The 18,866-nt window shown below is 44.6% G+C and overlaps 1 protein-coding gene across 11 annotated transcripts in view; it reads left to right on the top strand.

The window, feature by feature from the left end:
* The window catches only part of TBC1D5 (TBC1 domain family member 5), a 595,415-nt gene that overhangs the window by 417,150 nt on the left and 159,399 nt on the right, over positions 1 to 18,866 (top strand). For all 11 annotated transcript variants that reach the window (XM_086386662.1, XM_086381937.1, XM_086380405.1 and 8 more), the window contains one exon: positions 11,277 to 11,419. In XM_086386662.1, coding sequence (XP_086242788.1) covers positions 11,277 to 11,419 — 143 coding nt within the window. The remainder of the gene's footprint in view (positions 1 to 11,276; positions 11,420 to 18,866) is intronic.

Below are 18,866 nucleotides of genomic sequence, written 5' to 3' on the forward strand. Positions count from 1 at the left end.
TTTCAGTAGAATATAGCTTTCCATGGCAATACAAGCCTCTAAAGTGAAATAATGATAATATAGAGTATGACTTCTTAATTTAAGGTCCATGGATCAGCTGAACTCCTGAAATGGCTTGCCCATGAGTATGTGTGTGGATGTGTGTATATTTTAGAGGAGAGGGTTCATAAACTTGATTAAATCCTCAGAGGCCTCCACAGCTTCTCTCTGATCACATAGGGGATTGAATTTGTTTCACTATTTCGTGCTTTTCATAAAATTTTGTAAAGAGGCAAACAGCACACCAGTTGCCCCTGCCTCTCTATCTTGACTGGCTTTGGAAACAAGGTTGTCGTGAAGCTGGAACTGTAGCTCGTTCTAGACTGGACACAGGCGTAGGCCCAACAGCTGGGCGTTTGTATACAAAGACTGAATGTGTAAGTGGAAAATAGCCAGGCAGTCTAGAACAAGATATTGCTGACCTGTGTGAGAAGCCAAGCCACCACCTTTACAACAAAATAAGTCTGAAACACTCAGGATTTGGTCATGGACTGCCAGCTCCCATATTTTTGCCTGCTGCCAAGTCAGCACCAACTAGAGAAAGCTCGCATGCTCCCTGGATCAATCACAGAGGACTCTCCCCTTCTCGTCAGCCCACCGCCATCCTTCCAGCTTCCAGTCCAGCAGACGTGAAGCCTTCTCTTTGTGTGACTGTGAAGCTTTCTCACTGCGCTGACTGCTTCTGACCCTTTGCTGAAAGCAAGTGATGGTAGCTGATTCCTTGCTATCGCAAGCTCTGAATAACTAGCGTCTGCCTGTCCTCATTCGGTGCTGTTCCTTTGCTTCAGCTGTGCATGGAGATTTGAGAGGTTCCAGGGAAGCTCCCTTATCCTGAAGTCTCTTGCACGGGGACATTGTGGGTGGTAATAGTAGCGTTGGGGAGCACACCTCGTGGAGTTTAGTGCTTTATTTTTCCAGGTAGAAGATTCTAAAGTCATGTTTTATTTTAGAGACAGATCCGTCTGAGCACCAAACCTTAGGGTAAGAACGGATTACAGGTAGCACAGAAAACACCAAATGGATGGCCATCCAGCCAGGTCCCCAGTATTGCAGGGCTTCTGCATGGGGAGGAGGAGAAAGCCTTTCGGGTCCTGCTGGCATTGGGGTGCTCTGCCCCCGTGTGCACTGGATACCCCCACACACACCATGGGCTGTATCTCTGCACTTAGCTGGTCCCCCGGGTCTTGCCACCTCCCAGCTGTCTCACCTCCCTAGAGCCAATCACGAGCACACTCGGGAGAGCCATCAGATGAGGACTGGACACAGAGGACCCCACGCTTAGAGTGTTCACTCCACCTTCAACTGAGGTTGTATGTAACCATCATAGTAAATCTATATTTTAAAAACTGTGACCTGTAAATGTTACCGTTAAACTGTCACAGTGTTTATGTCTTGTTTTGGCCTTTCTTCATCTTGTGATATCAGCTCAGTCCAGTCGCTCAGTCATGTCCGACTCTTTGCAACCCCATGAATCGCAGCACAACAGGCCTCCCTGTCCATCACCAACTCCCAGAATTTACCCAAACCCATGTCCATTGACTCAGTGATGCCATCCAACCATCTCATCCTCTGTCGTCCCCTTCTACTCCTGCCCTCAATCTTTCCCAGCATCAGGGTCTTTTCCAATGATTCAGCCCTTCCCATCAGATGGCCAAAGTATCAGAGTTTCAGCTTCAACATCAGTCCTTCCAGTGAACACTCAGGACTGATTTCCTTTTAGGATGGACTGGTTGGATCCCCTTGCAGTTCAAGGGACTCTCGAGTCCTTTCCAACACCACAGTTCAAAAGCATCAATTCTTCGGCACTCAGCTTTCTTTATAGTCCAACTCTCACATCCATACATGACCACTGGAAAAACCATAGCCTCGACTATACGGACCTTTGTTGCCAAAGTAATGTCTCTGCTTTTTAATATGCTATCTAGGTTGGTCATAACTTTCCTTCCAAGGAGCAAGCGTCTTTTAACTTCATGGCTGCAGTCCCCATCTGCAGTGATTTTGGAGCCCCCCAAAATAAAGTCTGACACTGTTTCTACTCTTTCCCATCCATTTGCCATGAAGTGTTGGACTGGATGCCATGATCTTAGTTTTCTGAATGTTGAGTTTTAAACCACCTTTTTCACTCTCCCTCGTTCACTTTCATCAAGAGGCTCTTTAGTTCTTCATTTCTTCCATAAGGGTGGTGTCATCTGCATATCTGAGGTTATTGATATTTCTCCCGGCAATCTTGATTCCAGCCTGTGCTTCCTCCAGCCCACCATTTCTCATGATGTACTCTGCAAATAAGTTAAATAAGCAGGGTGACAATATACAGCCTTGACGTACTCCTTTTCCTATTTGGAACCAGTCTGTTGTTCCATGTCCAGTTCTAGCTGTTCCTTCCTGACCTACCTACAGGTTTCTCAAGAGGCAGGTCCAAAGAGATGGTATTCCCATCTCTTTCAGAATTTTCCACAGTTGATTGTGGTCCACACAAAGGCTTTGGCATAGTCAGTAAAGCAGAAATAGATGTTTTTCTGGAACTCTCTTGCTTTTTCAGTGATCCAGCGGATGTTGGCAACTTGATCTCTGGTTCCTCTGCCTTTTCTAAAACCAGCTTGAACATCTGGAAGTTCATGGTTCACATATTGCTGAAGCCTGGCTTGGAGAATTTTGAGCATTACTTTACTAGCGTGTGAGATGAGTACAATTGTGTGGTAGTTTGAGCATTCTTTGGCATTGCCTTTCTTTGGGACTGGAATGAAAACTGACCTTTTCCAGTCCTGTGGCCACTGCTGAGTTTTCCAAATTTGCTGGCATATTGAGTGCAGCACTTTCACAGCATCATCTTTTAGGATTTGAAATAGCTCAACTGGAATTCCATCACCTCCACTAGCTTTGTTCGTATACTTGGAATTTAAAAAAATCAGAATGGCCCAGTTTCTCCCAACCTTCGGGAGTCCTTCTCCCTCTCCCTGTTGTCTGTGTCTCCCCTTTTTATTGGATCATGTTTATATAGTCATTTTCTCTGGGGGAAGAGGTACAGATGTTAATAGAGATGGAATGTGAAGAGAGGTTAGGCTTATGTGTGCTTCCTGTCCCAGCCATTAGATGGATAGTGGGCACGGGTCCAGTGACCACACCTGTTGGGTAAACTGACTAGAAGACCCCCACCCCAGACTAACAGGGAGTGGGAGCAAAAACCAGAACCTCACCTAGTGATTCTCACACTGTGATCTGCCATCAGCCGCATCAGCAGCTCCAGGGAACTAGCTGGTTCAGAATGCAAATGATCAGGCCCCATCTAAGTCTCAGAATCAGAATCTGAGACTTTTAGCATGGGTTCTAGCAGTGTGTTTTACTCAGCCCTCCAGGCACGTCTGATGCATGCTAAAGCTTGAGACCATTACTCTAATGAGAAGAGCCATCCGACAGTTTACGCCTCTTCTCTCCTCCTAGCACAGTGTTTCACAGGAACGCATTGCGGGTCTAGGAGCGCTGACAGCTGGCAGCAAAATGAATAGGAGGCCCAGAATGGTCACCTCGTCTGTGGCTCCCAAAGCTTAGAATACACAGAGATCTCCTGAAGTCTTGTCAAAACGAAGAGTGTGATTCAGCAGCACTGTGTTGGGCGCCTATGAGTCGTCATCCTTTCCGGAAAGCTCCCCAGTGATGTGTCTGGTCCTGGGATCACACTTTTGAGGGCAGAGTCCTAGCAGGCGACAGGCCACAGCTGTGGTGCATCCAAGGTGCAGGCCGGCAGGGGGCCAGAGTTTAGGAACTGAAGCGGGAGAGCGTCCCAGCAAGCTTAGACAGCCTTGAGCGATTCCTTCACAGGTGTGATCACTCACTACTAGTGTGTGTTCCCAGGGATCCCTCCAGAGATGAGAGCAGCACAGGGGAATGTCTGATGAGGAGCTGGGAAACCTGTGAGCAATCACTGATGCAAACTCAAGATCGGGAAGATCCCTGGTTAATAAGAGTGGGCCTGAGAAAGGGCGAGTCATGTTAATTTTGGTTTTGTTTTTATTTTTGCTTTTGGCTGCACGGGGTCTTCCTTGCAGCATTGGGCTTTCTCTGGCTGTGCGCGTGGGGTTCACTGGTGAAGCCCAGCCTCTGAAGTGCTCAGCATTACAGCGCTCCGGCTCCCTGGCTGGGGCACCCAGGCTCAGTTGCCCCGCAGCTTTTAGGGTCTCAGATCCCCACCCAGGGATCAAACCTGCGTCCCCTGCTTCGAAAGGTGGATTCTTAACCACTGGGCCACCAAAGCAGTGCCAATTCGTATTATTTTAATAAACATTAATTGACTCCTGTACTCTGTCATACTCTGTCCAACACCAAATAGCCCCATGGAGCTTGTGATCTGCTGGACAAGACCACAAGGGAAGAAAAAGAGAAGGGAAACCAAACCAAACTGGCGTAACTAACCCTTTAGTTGTGATTTTTTATTGGTGCCTTTATCTGTGGTCAGTGTGACTGTGGAGCCTGATAGATATGGAATCTGCAAACATCAGGCCTGAGTCTTGCACTTGTCCTAACCTCTGAGGGGCCAGGCAGGGTTGGTGCCCCTTGTCAGGTGGGGGTGGGGGAAAAGGAAGAGAGGGTCCAAGAAAACCACCCTCCAGAAGGTGTCCACAGCTCCCTGGCAGCGGCAGGCCGTCGCATGGAACCGTCACCAGTGCTGCCTCTGAGGAAGGGCTCAGTGTGACTCTCTCCATGACGTGTGAGCGGCCTGCAGGTGTGTGGTCCAGCTTCCTTCCTGAGTCCCAGTGATCCTGACATTTCCTAGCTTAGGGTTATACCTCATGTCAGTTCCTCCAACGATATACTGTATATGAGTGCATAAGCAGAGGAAATTGGAAACTTACTCAGTGAGGCTGATTCTATTGCTATGTGAAACAGTATATGGCAGTTTCAAAAAAATTAAGTCACATAAGTTTTGTTTTTTAATGAGTTTCATATTAGGAAGGACAGGAGCAATTATCTTCAGGAAGCCTCGGTATGCTCTTTTAGAACACTGACTCGCTCATAACTCCCTTTCCTGGAGATAAAGTGACTGAACAAAGCCTGTTGATAGACTTACTAGAAGTAAAATTTGTTTGCAGTATAAATAACACTAGTTCTCACAGAGCCTAAATTGAATTACTCCAGCGCGACCACCAGCCGTCTGTCAGCTCTTCATGCTGTAGTCTGTAGGTCAGCGTGGCCTGCTAGTCATTCTCGATGCCCAGTGGCTCCCCTGTAGTGAAGCCCGAATGACTGACCGGGCAGGGGGGCATCTCCGGGTCTTGACCTCGGGTCCGCTCGGGTCAGAGTGGGGACCCAGCTGCAGCCCGGGCACAGCGCGCAGTAGTGAGAACTCAGTCGCACCTCAGAACTAAAGCCATGTTGGCCTGTGACCGTCTTTCAGTAGATTCACCTGAGCTTGCTGGTAAATCGTACATCCTAGAGGCCCGCAGTCCTTGAAACACCACGCTTGTAACCCACATGGCAGGTCTGCCTCTAAAAGAGGGACGTGAGCATGGCTGTAGACACGCGGTGGCCGTTCTGTGCCCCACGCTTTCAGAGCATCTTGTCCCCCTGGAAAACCGTGGATGCACAAGGCTCTGCTTTCCATTCAGGCTATTTTTGCTAAGGGTGTAATGCAGTTGTTCTGACAAAACAGCTTCAAACCCTTGCCAGAGAGAATAAATTACAGTAGAAGTGGTGATAATTATTAGGAACTTATTTTTGGAAACAGAAACCTTCCTTAATAAAGGGCTGTGTGCTGCCCTCTGAAAGGAACAGGGAATTTTCCCCAAAGTCAGAAATACACTTTGAACAGTTCACATACTTATTCTGTGGGGATTAACTTAGGTTTAACATGTTTTCCCAGAAAGCCAAATTCAAGCTGGTTCAACCATGTATTACAAGGAGCACTTAGAAAGTAGATTTGAGTTCTTTAAAGATAATAATTAATTTGAAGTTACAGTTTCTTGTGTTTTTGCAGTAGGGTTTGATGGACATGAAGTATTCAGATGTTTCTGTAATGTATGCAGATCCCAAATATTTTTAAGAAGACCAAATTGATATATTTGACTAGGTTAAAAAAAAATAGCAAAGAGGCTAAGCATCTTCTAATAATTTATTCTGCAGAGCTGTTAGAATAAATGGGAAACGAGAAAAATTATTTGTTTTGTCTTCCATCTTTTGTACCTTTGCTCTCCAAAGAAGTTAGATAAGAATGCCTTGTGACCCTAATTATAATAACTTCAGTATTTTATTCTGATTTTAAGACTGCTTTCACAGAGTTGACATAAAGGAAAACTCTAGGTAAATTAATTCAAAGGTACTGAGTGCAGAAGAGCCCAATAGAAGAAGAGCCTAAGTTCAGCCAAGGAGGTGACAGGTGCAAAGATCAGACCTTTTGGTTTACTTTTGTTTTTCTCTGATGCAAGCACCAAATTTGGATTCTGTGTTCCTTCTCCACTAGTCATTTAAAAATTGTTACCTTTGAAAAGCCCAGGTGAACAAAAGCAAAAGACAAGATTAATATCATTAAGCAAAAATCTAACTGTGCTTTTGTGTTCTTAGATGCCTATCCAGTGCTATCATTTCATGATCACAGGTTACTTAAGATGCCCTATTAATAATGTTTGTTACATTAAATTGAATATACATTTTCCATTTTACTTGTTCTTCTGAGGTGGCTGTACCCGTATCTCGGAATAAAAAAAAAAAATTGAAGATTTAGTATACTGATTGCTTTCTGCATACATAACCCACCACAGCCATGTTGGAGCCAGGCTGTTTTTCCAAACCTCAATCAAACTGGTCATTTTCATAAGCTGATCAGTAAAAAGTGTATTCTTCTTGGTGTTTCCATGGGTCATTCACTCAGCAATAACACCATCAGGAGTTACTGATCCCAAGGGAATAGTGGCTTAATTACACAGAAATTTAAAAATGAGAGTAGTGTTGCATGAGTACAGACATAGAGACTGTCCTGTCTTCGGGTGGTTTATTATTAAATTTAATACATCAGATGGTCTTTTTGGTTTGTGTAGATTTTAATTACTAAGTAAGTCTGGTAAAATATGAATTATTGTATTAACACAAGTGATAAAACATACATGGTTACGAGCATTGCAATCTGTAGGTGTAATGTACATAACTCAAGATTAATAGGATCAAGCAATTAAACTGAAGTTAAAACAAAGTTTAATGCTACCCTTAAGTGTAACTTAAACTCTCGCTAAATATTTTTAACTGCAATAAAAGCATGTTAATTTTAGGAGTGACTTCTTTACAAGACCTCATTTCTTAGAGTACGTTTTCCTTTCTAAGACTACAAAAGCACACTGAAATACTTTCTACTGGTAACTCACTCCATAAAGATTTTTTTTTCTTGGCTTTTAAGCTCAATGAAGAAAGCCCAAAATAGCGCAGGAAGTTTTGTGTGGTGAATATATGTATGAACTAAATCTAGTTGGGATAAAAGTGATTAAATTATTGATAATATCATTGTTGCTCCCAAAGCATTCCATTAGTCATACTAGGACTTCTTAAATATTTTGAGAATTTGGCCTTAATTTTCCTAGAAGTGCATATTAAATAGAGGAAACTATATTTTGCTTTAATTTAATATCCTTACATGTACAACCACTAAGAGTTTATATATTGTGCTTAGTTGCTCAGTCGTGTCCAGCTCTTTGTGATCCCATGGACTGTATGTAGCCTGCCAGATTCCTGTGTCCATGGAATTTTTCAGGCGAGAATACTAGAGCGGGTTGCCGTTTCCTACTCCAGGAAATCTTCCCACCCAGGGATCAAAGCTGTGTCTCCTGCATTGGCAGGCAGATTCTTTACCATTGCATCACCAGGGAAGTGGCTTGGTCAAAATGTTCCCTTGGATTTTTCATAACATTGTACAGAAAAACTGAACAAATTTTTTGGCCAACCTGATAAAAGAAACATGCTAGGCATATACTAATTAATTCTTTCCTTCTGTGTTTCCGGGTTTCCCCCACTTCCTGAATTATTTTTATGCTGCCACTAACAAGATCGGTGACTATATTTCCAGTTTAGCTACACCTTTGCTTCTAGGTAGCGTGACAGGTGGCATTACAGTGAGTTTAACAAAGATCTTGGTGAACATGTAAATCACTAAGCAAAATGTTCTCTTACAAAGAGCTCTCTAGCTCTCTCTGCGTTTGTCTGTCTCTCTCATACACACACATACACCGAATATGGTCCTTGCCCTGGAATTATTCACCAGTGTACTTGGCAAGGTGAAACTTAAAAAATAAAGCAATGTAAAACATTTATAAAGTGGCACATCACAGATTCCACATTAAATATAGAAGCACTGAAGACTTGTGTGCTGTGGTTTTGAAGGTGTGTTATTCACTGTCGCCTGCTGGGTGTCTGAGCCCCCTGCCCGACCACACTGCGGTGGCAGCTGCCCACGTGTGTCGCAGCAGAGTGGGTTCCAAAGCGAGGCTAGTGCAACCCAGAACGGCAGGCACATGACAAGACAGGAGGTTTGGGCAGTAACTGAACATTTTGTCATAAAAATAGTAAGACTATATATTATTTCTGAGAAGTAGGCTCCTTTGTCTTCTCTGCATTATCCGTGATGAAACCAAAGATGTGATTTTCCCTGAGAAAATGAGAGGAATTTGAAGTTTAAGGAACAGGGGGAAACATGGCATTGCATTTTTGTGGCGTGTATTAACCTTTGTTAGTTCTTTTTTTTTTTTTTTTTTTTTTGACAAATGATGTTTTTTGTAATATGATACATCACCTTTTTTTCAAAAGGCATTTTACTTTCAGTAGGAGATAACAGGAAAAACACACAGAAAAAAAGGTCCCTCCACATTAGGCCTCACAGAAGCAGTGTCTCTGGGGAAATTGCAGCAGGAGTTACCATGGGCTTATTCAAATAAGGGCAGCATGGAAGTCAGTTCCAGGCAGGAAGGGGGTAGGTTCAGGGCCTAGGATTACGTTGTTGCTGAGTTTCATGCTGGCATCTGGATTTGAAACCAGGAGGAATCACTTCAATGTCAGAATATGTAATTTTCAAAGTGCCAAAATTTACCTATCCATCAAACCAAGATAATTCTCGTTTATTTGTTTACTTCTATTTCCAATTGTATTGAGATATAATTGACAAATACAGTTGTAGGTATGTAGCATACATCATTGTGATTTGATGTAGGTGCATGTTGTGAAACGGAATTAACACAGCCATCACCTCACATGTTTATCTTTATTATTACCATTATTGGTGAGAGCCTTTAAGTTCGTTCTCTCAGCAAATCTCAATTGTACAACCCCCTGTCACCAGCTGTGGCCGCCGTGTTCCGCGTGAGGTCCTCATCGGTCTGTTTCACTGGTGGGCTTTTCTTCAGTTGTGTCAGTGGGTAACTGAACGACGGGCTCTAAATGATTTTAATCACGGAATTTCGCTGCTGCAGTTATCAGTTTAAAGGTCCCTTTAAACAGGCCCACCATATGGTTTAATCTAGGCGTTTTTTGCTTTGCCCATTCTTTGCCCATTGGTTCCACCAACACTCTTTGCAAAAGCAATTGTTTTTAATTAAGAGCAACCTGTGTAATTTAGGGATATTTTGGTACTTCTTAAAATAGTAAATATTAGCATTTGTAATTTAAAAGAATTAGAAGTGTGTGTAGAAATACTGTTTTATTCTAAGCCACATAAACATAGGCATACTAGACAAAATACACATACACATTTTGTGTTAGCAACCTTTCATATTAACAGTGGGGTGAGAATTAAAAGGTAGATAAAAATTGTAAGCAATTCTGTACCGTTTTTTAAATGCTGATGTCACTAAGGCATTAAATTTCCTTCCTGAAAAATTGAGTAACATAATTTAAGATGTAGTTGAAAATATAATTTAATTTTTCTGTTGATTAATTTGGTAATATGAATAAAGGAATTCAAGTATTTGATCATATGGTTCTTAATAAACTGTGATACGTATGTGTTATTATACACTATTTTGTCACAGCTTTTTGATTCCTCCTTAAATGTAATACTCCCTGAAAAAAGTAGTATCTGATTGTTTTTTTTTTTTGGCCTCACTTTAACCTCACAGATGGTTATATTTGGTTTTGAATTTTGCAAAGAGGTAATATCTCTGAACTAATTTTTAAAGAATGTCCCCTATTCTATGCTATTTCTTGGTACTAGAAATTTAGAATTTTGGAGTCTTTGTTGTGTGATAGAATCACATAGATTTCTAGCTTAAGCACCTAGAGAAAGGCTTGAGTAAAGGAATTATAGCCTTGCATATAAAATTAGAAGTAAATGGATAAAAATATATCAAGTGAATTGTTTTAATTTTCTTACAAGAATTATGGGGAGGGAGGAGGGTTCAGGATGGATTTTCTTTTAAAAATTTAGAAATAAAAGAAGAATAAAAAAAAAATAAATAAAGCATTTTTCCTCATTAAAAAAAAAAAAATAGATATCAATGGCCTAGCATTTGCTCAAAGTCTGAAGTGTTACTATTTATGATATATAGTTACAGACAGACCTTGTTTGATATTCTTGTTAGCTTCTCGTGTCTGCTCTGAAGCATCCGTGTCCATTCTCCTGGCCATAGAAGTGACTGTGTTTTGAAATAATACCCCTAGAAAGATAACCTCCTTGATAAGTTATTCTGAAGTTAAAAATCAAGTATCATTATATGTTTCATTTGAGATAACTGTCTACGCTTGACAAAAAAACATCTGTCTTTTTTTTCACATTTAATTTTAAAATGAATATTTTTACATAGGAGTGACATGTCAGAATGCAGTTTTCTGTTTGACTATAGTAATTTGTCATATGACCACTTGAAAAAGTCCAGTTAACAAAAGTCATTAGTGATACAAAATTTTGGAACATTATTATTTAATTCATAACCTTACAAATGAGGTAACTATCAGACTACATTCATTATTCTCCTTGCCTTTTTGAGATTTATGATTTCTAATGCATACGAAAGATTTCTACCCTTTTCAAATATTGTACTTGTGTCGTATACCTATAGGAATAAAGTTTAATGAGTGTGGCCTCATTATAAAATTACAAAATGCATTTGAAAGCCTAACACTTGGACTTTACGGTTTTATAATTTTATATATAATATTTGCTTGGTGTGATCAGTTAAAAATTATGATTTTTTCATAGCTACAGGAGAAGATGATTCCTCTTTATATTGCTCTCAACAGTACTGCCCCCTGAATTCGGCTTTTGTTTCCCACAGACGGTGGGTGCGGCTGCTGTTCGGCCGAGAGTTCCCGCTGCAGGACCTCCTGGTGGTCTGGGACGCCCTGTTCGCCGATGGCCTCACCCTGACTTTGGTTGACTACGTCTTCGTGGCCATGTTGCTCTACATCCGAGATGCTTGTAAGTGCTAATGGCCATGCCAGCGCGCAGTTCGGCGGTCCTGAGTTTGTAAAGTGTGTCTCCTAAATGTACTTTATCTTTTATTTTGAATTACCATGCCTACATTTTTATCATAGGCAGTATATTGGAAGTTTCAGAGGAACATACTAAGTATATTTTTATGAGTTAACATGTATGTATCGGATGTGGGTAATTTTATCCTGAGAGAATAGGAATATTCTTCAGAACCGTTTTTCTAAAGACTTTTCCTCCTGCTTTGATCTCGTCATCACACACATTTGTGAAGCATACATAGAAAAAGCCAGTGTTTCAGATATGTTTAGAGCTCCACCTTCTGACAGGTAGAGAGTATTCAAGAATATTTATCAGAAGATGAGAGCTGTTTTTATAGTATCAACAACTTGCCAATAAAAAATAAATATTGCATTTAAAGATACTCTAACTTCTTAGTTAAATTTTGACCAGATGTATTTCTCAGGGGAATGCCCAGTGGCAGATGTATTCCTGTCTCATAGGATCTACCTTCGGGTGCTTGCCTAGCTGGAAAACCTGGGCCTGCCCCTTTGGAACAGTCCAATAATCCTCAGCTTGAAGAGAAAACAGAGCATGTTTTAAATTTCAGAATACTTCAAATTGTTTTCCTTTTCAAAAGGAAGAGTTCACAAAACCAGATTGGTAAGCCAAAATGTAATTAGGAATGTTTGCACAGAGCGATGATGAAGTAGGAAATAAAGAACTACTGTAAGAGTGGGGCTTTGTCAGAAGAACATAAACTGTTTGAAGCCATTCATAACCTTGACTGGTAAATTACTGTGTGGTTCTCTATTTATTCATTAGATTTCGGTTGTGCCAGATGTTGTTGTTATCCCTCTGGTAAAACTAATAATATTCTTTAAATTCTAGGTTATACTTTTAAAATTCCTCCCAAATTACTTGAATGAGTAAATGACAGGAGCACCACATTTTATCCAAAACTTGTAATTTTATTCTGTGCCTTGAAGGTCAAATAGTTTGGGTTTTGACATACAAAGTAGAAAATTCTTTCTTTCTGAGTAAGAACGTGGAAATCATAAGAGGAAATAATCTGGGAAGTAGAGGAGAATGTTTAGATAGATTTTAGGATATTTAATGCTATCTCCCGCTGAAAAATAGTATGGTTTTTATAAAGTGTAAGTAATGAAAAACAAGGACACCAGCCCTGGGTGCTCACTGGAAGGGCTGATGCTGAAGCTGAAGCTCCAGTACTTGCCCACCTGATGCAAAGAACCGACTCATTGGAAAAGACCCTGATGCTGGGAAAGATTGAGGGCAGGAGGAGAAGGGGACGACAGAGGATGAGATGGTTGGATGGCATCACCGACTCTCTGGACGTGAGTTTGAGTGAGCTCCGCGAGTTGGTGATGGACAGGGAGGCCTGGCGTGCTGTAGTCCATGGGGTCACAAAGAGTCGGACACGAACGACTGAACGGGTGACTGAACAGACTACATGAAAAACAAAAGGAATGAGAAGCCTCCTTTATTTAAAAAATTACTTCTGGATAATATTTTCACAGAATTTTTCAAGCCAGACAACTATTAGAATCTATTCTGATTTTCTGTAGTCTTAACTAAATACTTACTCTTTCCTTAACTCTTGTACATCACAACCATAATTTTAATCACTGTGTTTCCTATCCTAAGATCTGCTTTTAAAAATTAATTTCAGAAAACTTGGCGATTTGGGACAGCTGAAACCCTTGTCTTTTTAAGACCTTATAGAACACATAGACACAAGTGAAAAAAGTAGGGGTAATGAAGTTGCTTATTTAAATATAAAGTCCTAGTCATTTTAATTTGCTTGTTTAAATCCATAACAATGGGTGAGATCTCCTAAAAATAGGATGACTACTTGGAAGTATTTACGGGGCACTGCCCCTGTCCTCAGGAAGTTCACCAACTGGGAGGAAACACTAACTGGTAGGCCCAGTGACAGCAGGGACTAGTGGGACAAAGTCCAGGAGAACGTGGTTAGTTGAAGACTGAGGTTTCTGGTCCTGCGGTGGAGGCATGAAGGCAGCAGGAGAGGTCAGGAGAGGCGCCAGGCTCCCCTCTGGGCAGACCGTGTGACCGGGGAAAATGCTGTAGGTGAGTGAGATGAGGGGTCTGCAGCGTGAACGGAGAAGCTCGGGAGAGGCGGCTTCATGGGGGGTTGTGCGTGTGTGTGTTTTCACAAGCTGCCTGGTTTCCTGAGAGTGCAAAGGGAGAGTGACGCGCAGGTTGTGAGAGTGAGGAAGGCAAGAACAGGATCCTGATGAGAATCCTGGCCCTGGCGGTGACAGGAAGCCGCTGAAAGGGGCGGAGCCGCGGTGCGGGCGGTCTCAGGCTCCTCTGGCTGCAGTGTGGAGCAGACTAGAGGCAGACGGGACTGCAGTGAGGAAATCCGGTGAAAGGTTATGAGCAGGGTCCGGGGGGAACCAAACGGGTGAGGGAGAACAGGAAGTGCACAGTGAGCCCCAGCTGGGAGAGACGAGCGCCCGGGTTGTCTGTCTGACCTGGAAAGGAAAGATGAGGATTAGCAGGTTTTCAGAACGGATATGACTGTGTTTCGGCTATGCTGAATTTGAGAGATCTGTAAGAAATCGGGGCTTCCTAGGTGGTGCTAGTGGTAAAGAACCTGCCTACAGATGCAGGAGACATAAAAGGCATGGGTTCAATCCCTGGGTCAGGAAGATCCTCTGGAGAAGGCAATGGCAACCCACTCCAGTATTCTTGCCTGGGAAATTATGGGCAGAGGAGCCTGGCGGGCTACAGTCCATGGAGTTGCAAAGAGTCGGACATGACTAAAGCAACTTAGCATGCATGCACTTTGGAAATCAATATCTGAGGATTGGAAAATAAAATTCACTGTCCGTATCAAGGCTACAGATTTATTTTTGCAAATGATGTTTGTTATAATGACAACAAGTAGATGTGATCTCCCAGGAGAATAGAGGAACCATATATTCACAGTCTGTATGGAACAGTCTTAGTTCTATACACTCACTATTGAAGAGTAATAATTATTAACACTGCCTTCTTTCACTCTCAAAGGTACCCCATACAGATCATAGGAATTACATGGTCAGTTTACCTAAGGTGGGTGCTCACAGAAGGAGGAAAATGGGTAAAGGTGTTTCATATCAGTATTTTTAAGAGGCACATGGCACCCACTCCAGTACTCTTGCCTGGAAAATCCCATGGATGGAGGAGCCTGGAAGGCTGCAGTCCATGGGGTCGCTTAGGGTCGGACACGACTGAGCGACTTCACTTTCATGCATTGGAGAAGGAAATGGCAACCCACTCCAGTGTTCTTGCCAGGAGAATCCCAGGGACGGGGGAGCCTAGTGGGCTGCCGTCTATGGGGTCGCACAGGGTCGGACACGACTGAAGTGACTTAGCAGTAGCAGCAGTAGGAAAGGAAGAGCTTGTGTTGTAACATCTCAAAACTGTTCTGTAGAGTAAGGTACGTACCGGGTCAGGAGTGCTGGGGCAGAGTCAGGTAAGGCCGGGCAAGTCCACCTGTGGACGGAGGAACAGTCATTGGAGACCTTTTCCAAAGTGAGTTCCATGGACTGGGGGAGCAAAAGCTGGCTCATGGTAGGTTGGTGAGTAACTGGACAGCTCAGAACTGCAGTAGCCTCTTCTACATTCCTTTTATCTCATGTACACATTAAGTTTTCAACTAAAATTAGCTAAATGAAAAAGAGTGTGCAGATAGCACAAGCAGAGTCGTCTTTAAAAAAGTCCACAGGGAAGGGAAGAGGATAGTCGCAGTTAGAGGTCAGTGGAGGGCAAGGAAGGTTTGATGGCTGCCCATAGAGGGAGACGGTCCCAGCTCCCAGAGGTGTGGAGAGCTGGCAGAGAGGGTGCTTCTCAAGCCAGTCTGAGCTTCTCCTTCAGAGATCAGCGCTGGTATTTCAGTCCTGTTCCGTGAAGATTTATGTTGTTGAAAGTTTCATTGTTTATCACTGGTTCTGGAAACCGACTCCTCCACTCCCCAGTGAGCAGCGGGGTTTTGTCTGTCTTGGTGGGCCTCCGTATCCCAGCATGTAGAACTGGACCCAGTGCATAGTAATCCTCCTGACACATATTTTTTGGGGGAATAATTGAAGAAACAAGGGCCTAGAGGCAGTGGCATGATATCAGGAGTCCTGTCCAAGGAGGTACCAGTTTCTAGGAGACAGTGGCTGGCAGGGTCACTCAGTGCCTGATAAAGGATGAAACCCGCTGTCTGTGTGAGCAGGGTGGGGCAGGGCTGGGACCGGGAGGTGTGGGGGGCGGCTGCCCAGGAACTAGCACAAGCCCCCTGAGCTGTCAGAGAGCCTGTAGGGCACCCTGGGCAGTGGCACCCGCAATGCTTGAGGGGCAGGGTGCGCAGAGGCGAACAGCGATCCAGGCCTCATGCCAGGTGCGCACCCAACTGCAGGGAGGCAAGGGGGTGGGGGCGCCGAGTGCGCTGTCAGGGAGCAGGTTAGGAGGGAGAGAGGGAGGCAGGCCGGGAAGGACCACCAGGACCTTGGAGCCTCAGAGCACTACCGGGAGTGTAAAACCGTCAGAGCCAAACCCACCAGAGGGTGGCCATCAGAGCCTCAGAGGATTTCAGGGGGCGTACGGAGATAAAGCACCAGAGGGGGTAGGCAGACAGGAGGGCATGGAGCAGGTCGGGGTGTGACCACGGTCAGTCTGTGAAGGGCACATGGAGGAGATGCTGGGATTGGGAGGATTGGGAGGGAGCTGGGATTCTGGTTTGGGCCTCCAGGGACACTTTGTAGAGAACCATGGTAAGAAGCAGTGTAGAAGCAGCACGGTGCACCTGGCAAGGAGCTGTCAGATCAGTGCAGAAGAGCATTGCTCGTTTATTCAACGCCTCAGCCAGCCAACCAGGATTTATTGAGTGCCTGCTGTTTGCCGGCCGTGTGGTATATCCGTGACAGTGAGGAAGGGGCAAGCTGGAAGTGGAGACGTGGCGGGACCTCCGGAGATGCGGGTCTCTCATAGACTGGGGGAAGCAGTGGTTTGGAGCCCCGCACCCTGGCCGTCCTCCGGAGGTTGCGGGAGCAGCCGTGGCTGGGAGAGTGAGGACCAAAGGGAGCGGCATCGTCCTTCAGAGAGAAGGACCGAGAAGAGCATCCAGAGGGCGACATGGAGCCGGATGCGGCCAGCGCGGGGAGAGGGGGCGGTGCTGAGTCCCGGGAGGGTCCGAACCTGGGGAGGTGGAGTCAGGGCCACCAAGCATTCCAGATGGATCGCCAGCTCCGGGTTTCCTCCCCTCTGGGGGGTTCTGACTCGTGACGCCCCGCCCAGGGCACCGGCGTGCGGTTGCTCCTCTGCACCCAGCCATTCCCAAGCTCACTCACCAGAACCTTAGAAGGGAGCAGCAGCGTGCGAGGCTCTGGGCGTCTCACGTGTCTTTGGGAGCCGTAGGCGCTGTGTTTGTAGCTCGGTGTTGCTCTTGGAGAAACTAAAAGACCTTCAGTGACGGCGCTGCCTCGTCGAGGCCCGCGCCTCCTGGGTTCAGCGGGGCTGGGGAGCGCCTGTGACCACCTGATGCTGTGCAGAATATCGATTAGGCGTGTGCTTCTCTGAGTCAAGGGTGTCTAGCCTTCCTCATCTTCTCAAAGGAGCATGTCACACACACACACACACGCACACACACACACACACACACCACTGAAGATGCCTCCTCATCTTCTCAAAGGAACTGTCACACACACACACACCAATGCAGATGCCTCCTCATCTTCTCAAAGGAACGTGTCTCACACACACAGACACACACCAGTGAAGATGCACTGCATCTAGTCCCAGCCCTGACTTTACAAGCTCAGGTATTGAGGCCTGACTGAATTACGGACTGAATTTTATCCCCGCAGAGATGTGCTAGCAGCCCTAACCCCTAGCACTCCAAAGGGTGACCTTGCTTGGAGATGGGTGGTTGCAGACAGGATCGGTTAAGATGCGCTCCCACTGGATCAGGCGGGACTGAGGACTGGCGTCCTGGTAAGAAGGTGATGGTCTGGACACGGAGACGCACAGAGAGGAGGCAGTGTGAGCATTCCCGGCAGAATAACGCCTACGAAGGCAGGACAGAGATTGACGTGACGCATGCCAAGGAGGGGCAAGGACTTCCGGCTGCTGCCAGAGGCTGTGAGAAAGGCCCTGCAGAGATTTTCCCCGGGAGCCCTCAGGAGGAGCGCACCCCGCCAACACAGGAGGCCGAAAGAGGCAGGGAGGTTCCTCCCCGTGGATATGAGCGGGACAGGGCCCTGCCCGTCCTGATTTGGACTTCCGGACTCCGGCCCTGTTAGTGCGCTTCTGTCGTTCCATACCGTCCAGTACTTAGTTAAGCGGCCCTAGCAAGTTAATCCGGTGCCCTTGACAGTCAAGGGGTTGAAAACAGTCCCACTCGGTCTGCGGGCTTAGATCTCGGCGTCCTTGCTTAGTGCTCTTTCTACTCATTTCACCATCAGCATCTCATATTTAATTTTTAACAAAAGTATTAAGTTTCTTTATTCACCTTGAACAAAGCTTTCATTCTCTTTGAACGTTAGAGAAATATAATACAACCACTTAACAAATTCTAGATAAATCTTAGAACCAACATGTTCTTTATGAGGCCTCAGAGATGGAGCCCAGCCTCCGTGTTTAGGCAGGCTGGTCCTCACATCACCATTTCCTTGTCTCAGACCCTACCCTGATTTTATTAAGTAAAAGTAAAATTTCACATTGAGAAAAAAAGCAATGTGAATATCACCTTCAGAGAATTTAAAATTTAAGCTTTGAAATGATGTCAAATGGCTGTTCTTCAAACAAAATTTTTGCTTTACCAAAGATGCATAGTAGAATTATTATAAATAGATTGTTCCCAAATATTTTGATCGTTTTTACTTTCTTACATGCTACAAGAAGTGCCTTGTGGGTTGTTGGCTGAATTATGTGGATTAAGATTACATGCAGATGTAAAGGTGAGGAATAACGAAATGTAATCATGAATCATTACTCCTATAATAGTTTAAAACAGAGCTGCTCTCATCACTGGAGAGGGAAATGGCAACCCACTCCAGTATTCTTACCTGGAGAACCCTGTGGACAGGGGAGCCTGCTGAGCTGCTGTCCGTCGGGTCACATAGAGTCAGACACGACTGAAGCGACTTAGCAGCAGCAGCTTTCATCACACTTTTTTTTTTTCAATTGGTCCCCTCCTTCTCCTGGCCTCACCTCCCTAGATCTTGCTTCTCCTTTCACACTTGGGACAAAGAAGCTTTTCCCTCCACCCTTCTGGATTATTTCGGCCCCCTCTGACCTACCTCCCACTTTTGCAGTCCTGTGAGATTTCAATCAGGGCCACTCAGTACACTTCCATTGTCCTTCTCTTCTTCCTGTGCGCACGCCTGTGCCACTTGGGAGAGATGGGATTCACGGCGTGGAG

Source organism: Bos grunniens, chromosome 1 (assembly GCF_055505025.1).
Source record: "Bos grunniens cultivar Pamir isolate PY7600 chromosome 1, Bosgru_T2T1.0, whole genome shotgun sequence".
Classification (NCBI taxonomy): domain Eukaryota; kingdom Metazoa; phylum Chordata; class Mammalia; order Artiodactyla; family Bovidae; genus Bos; species Bos grunniens.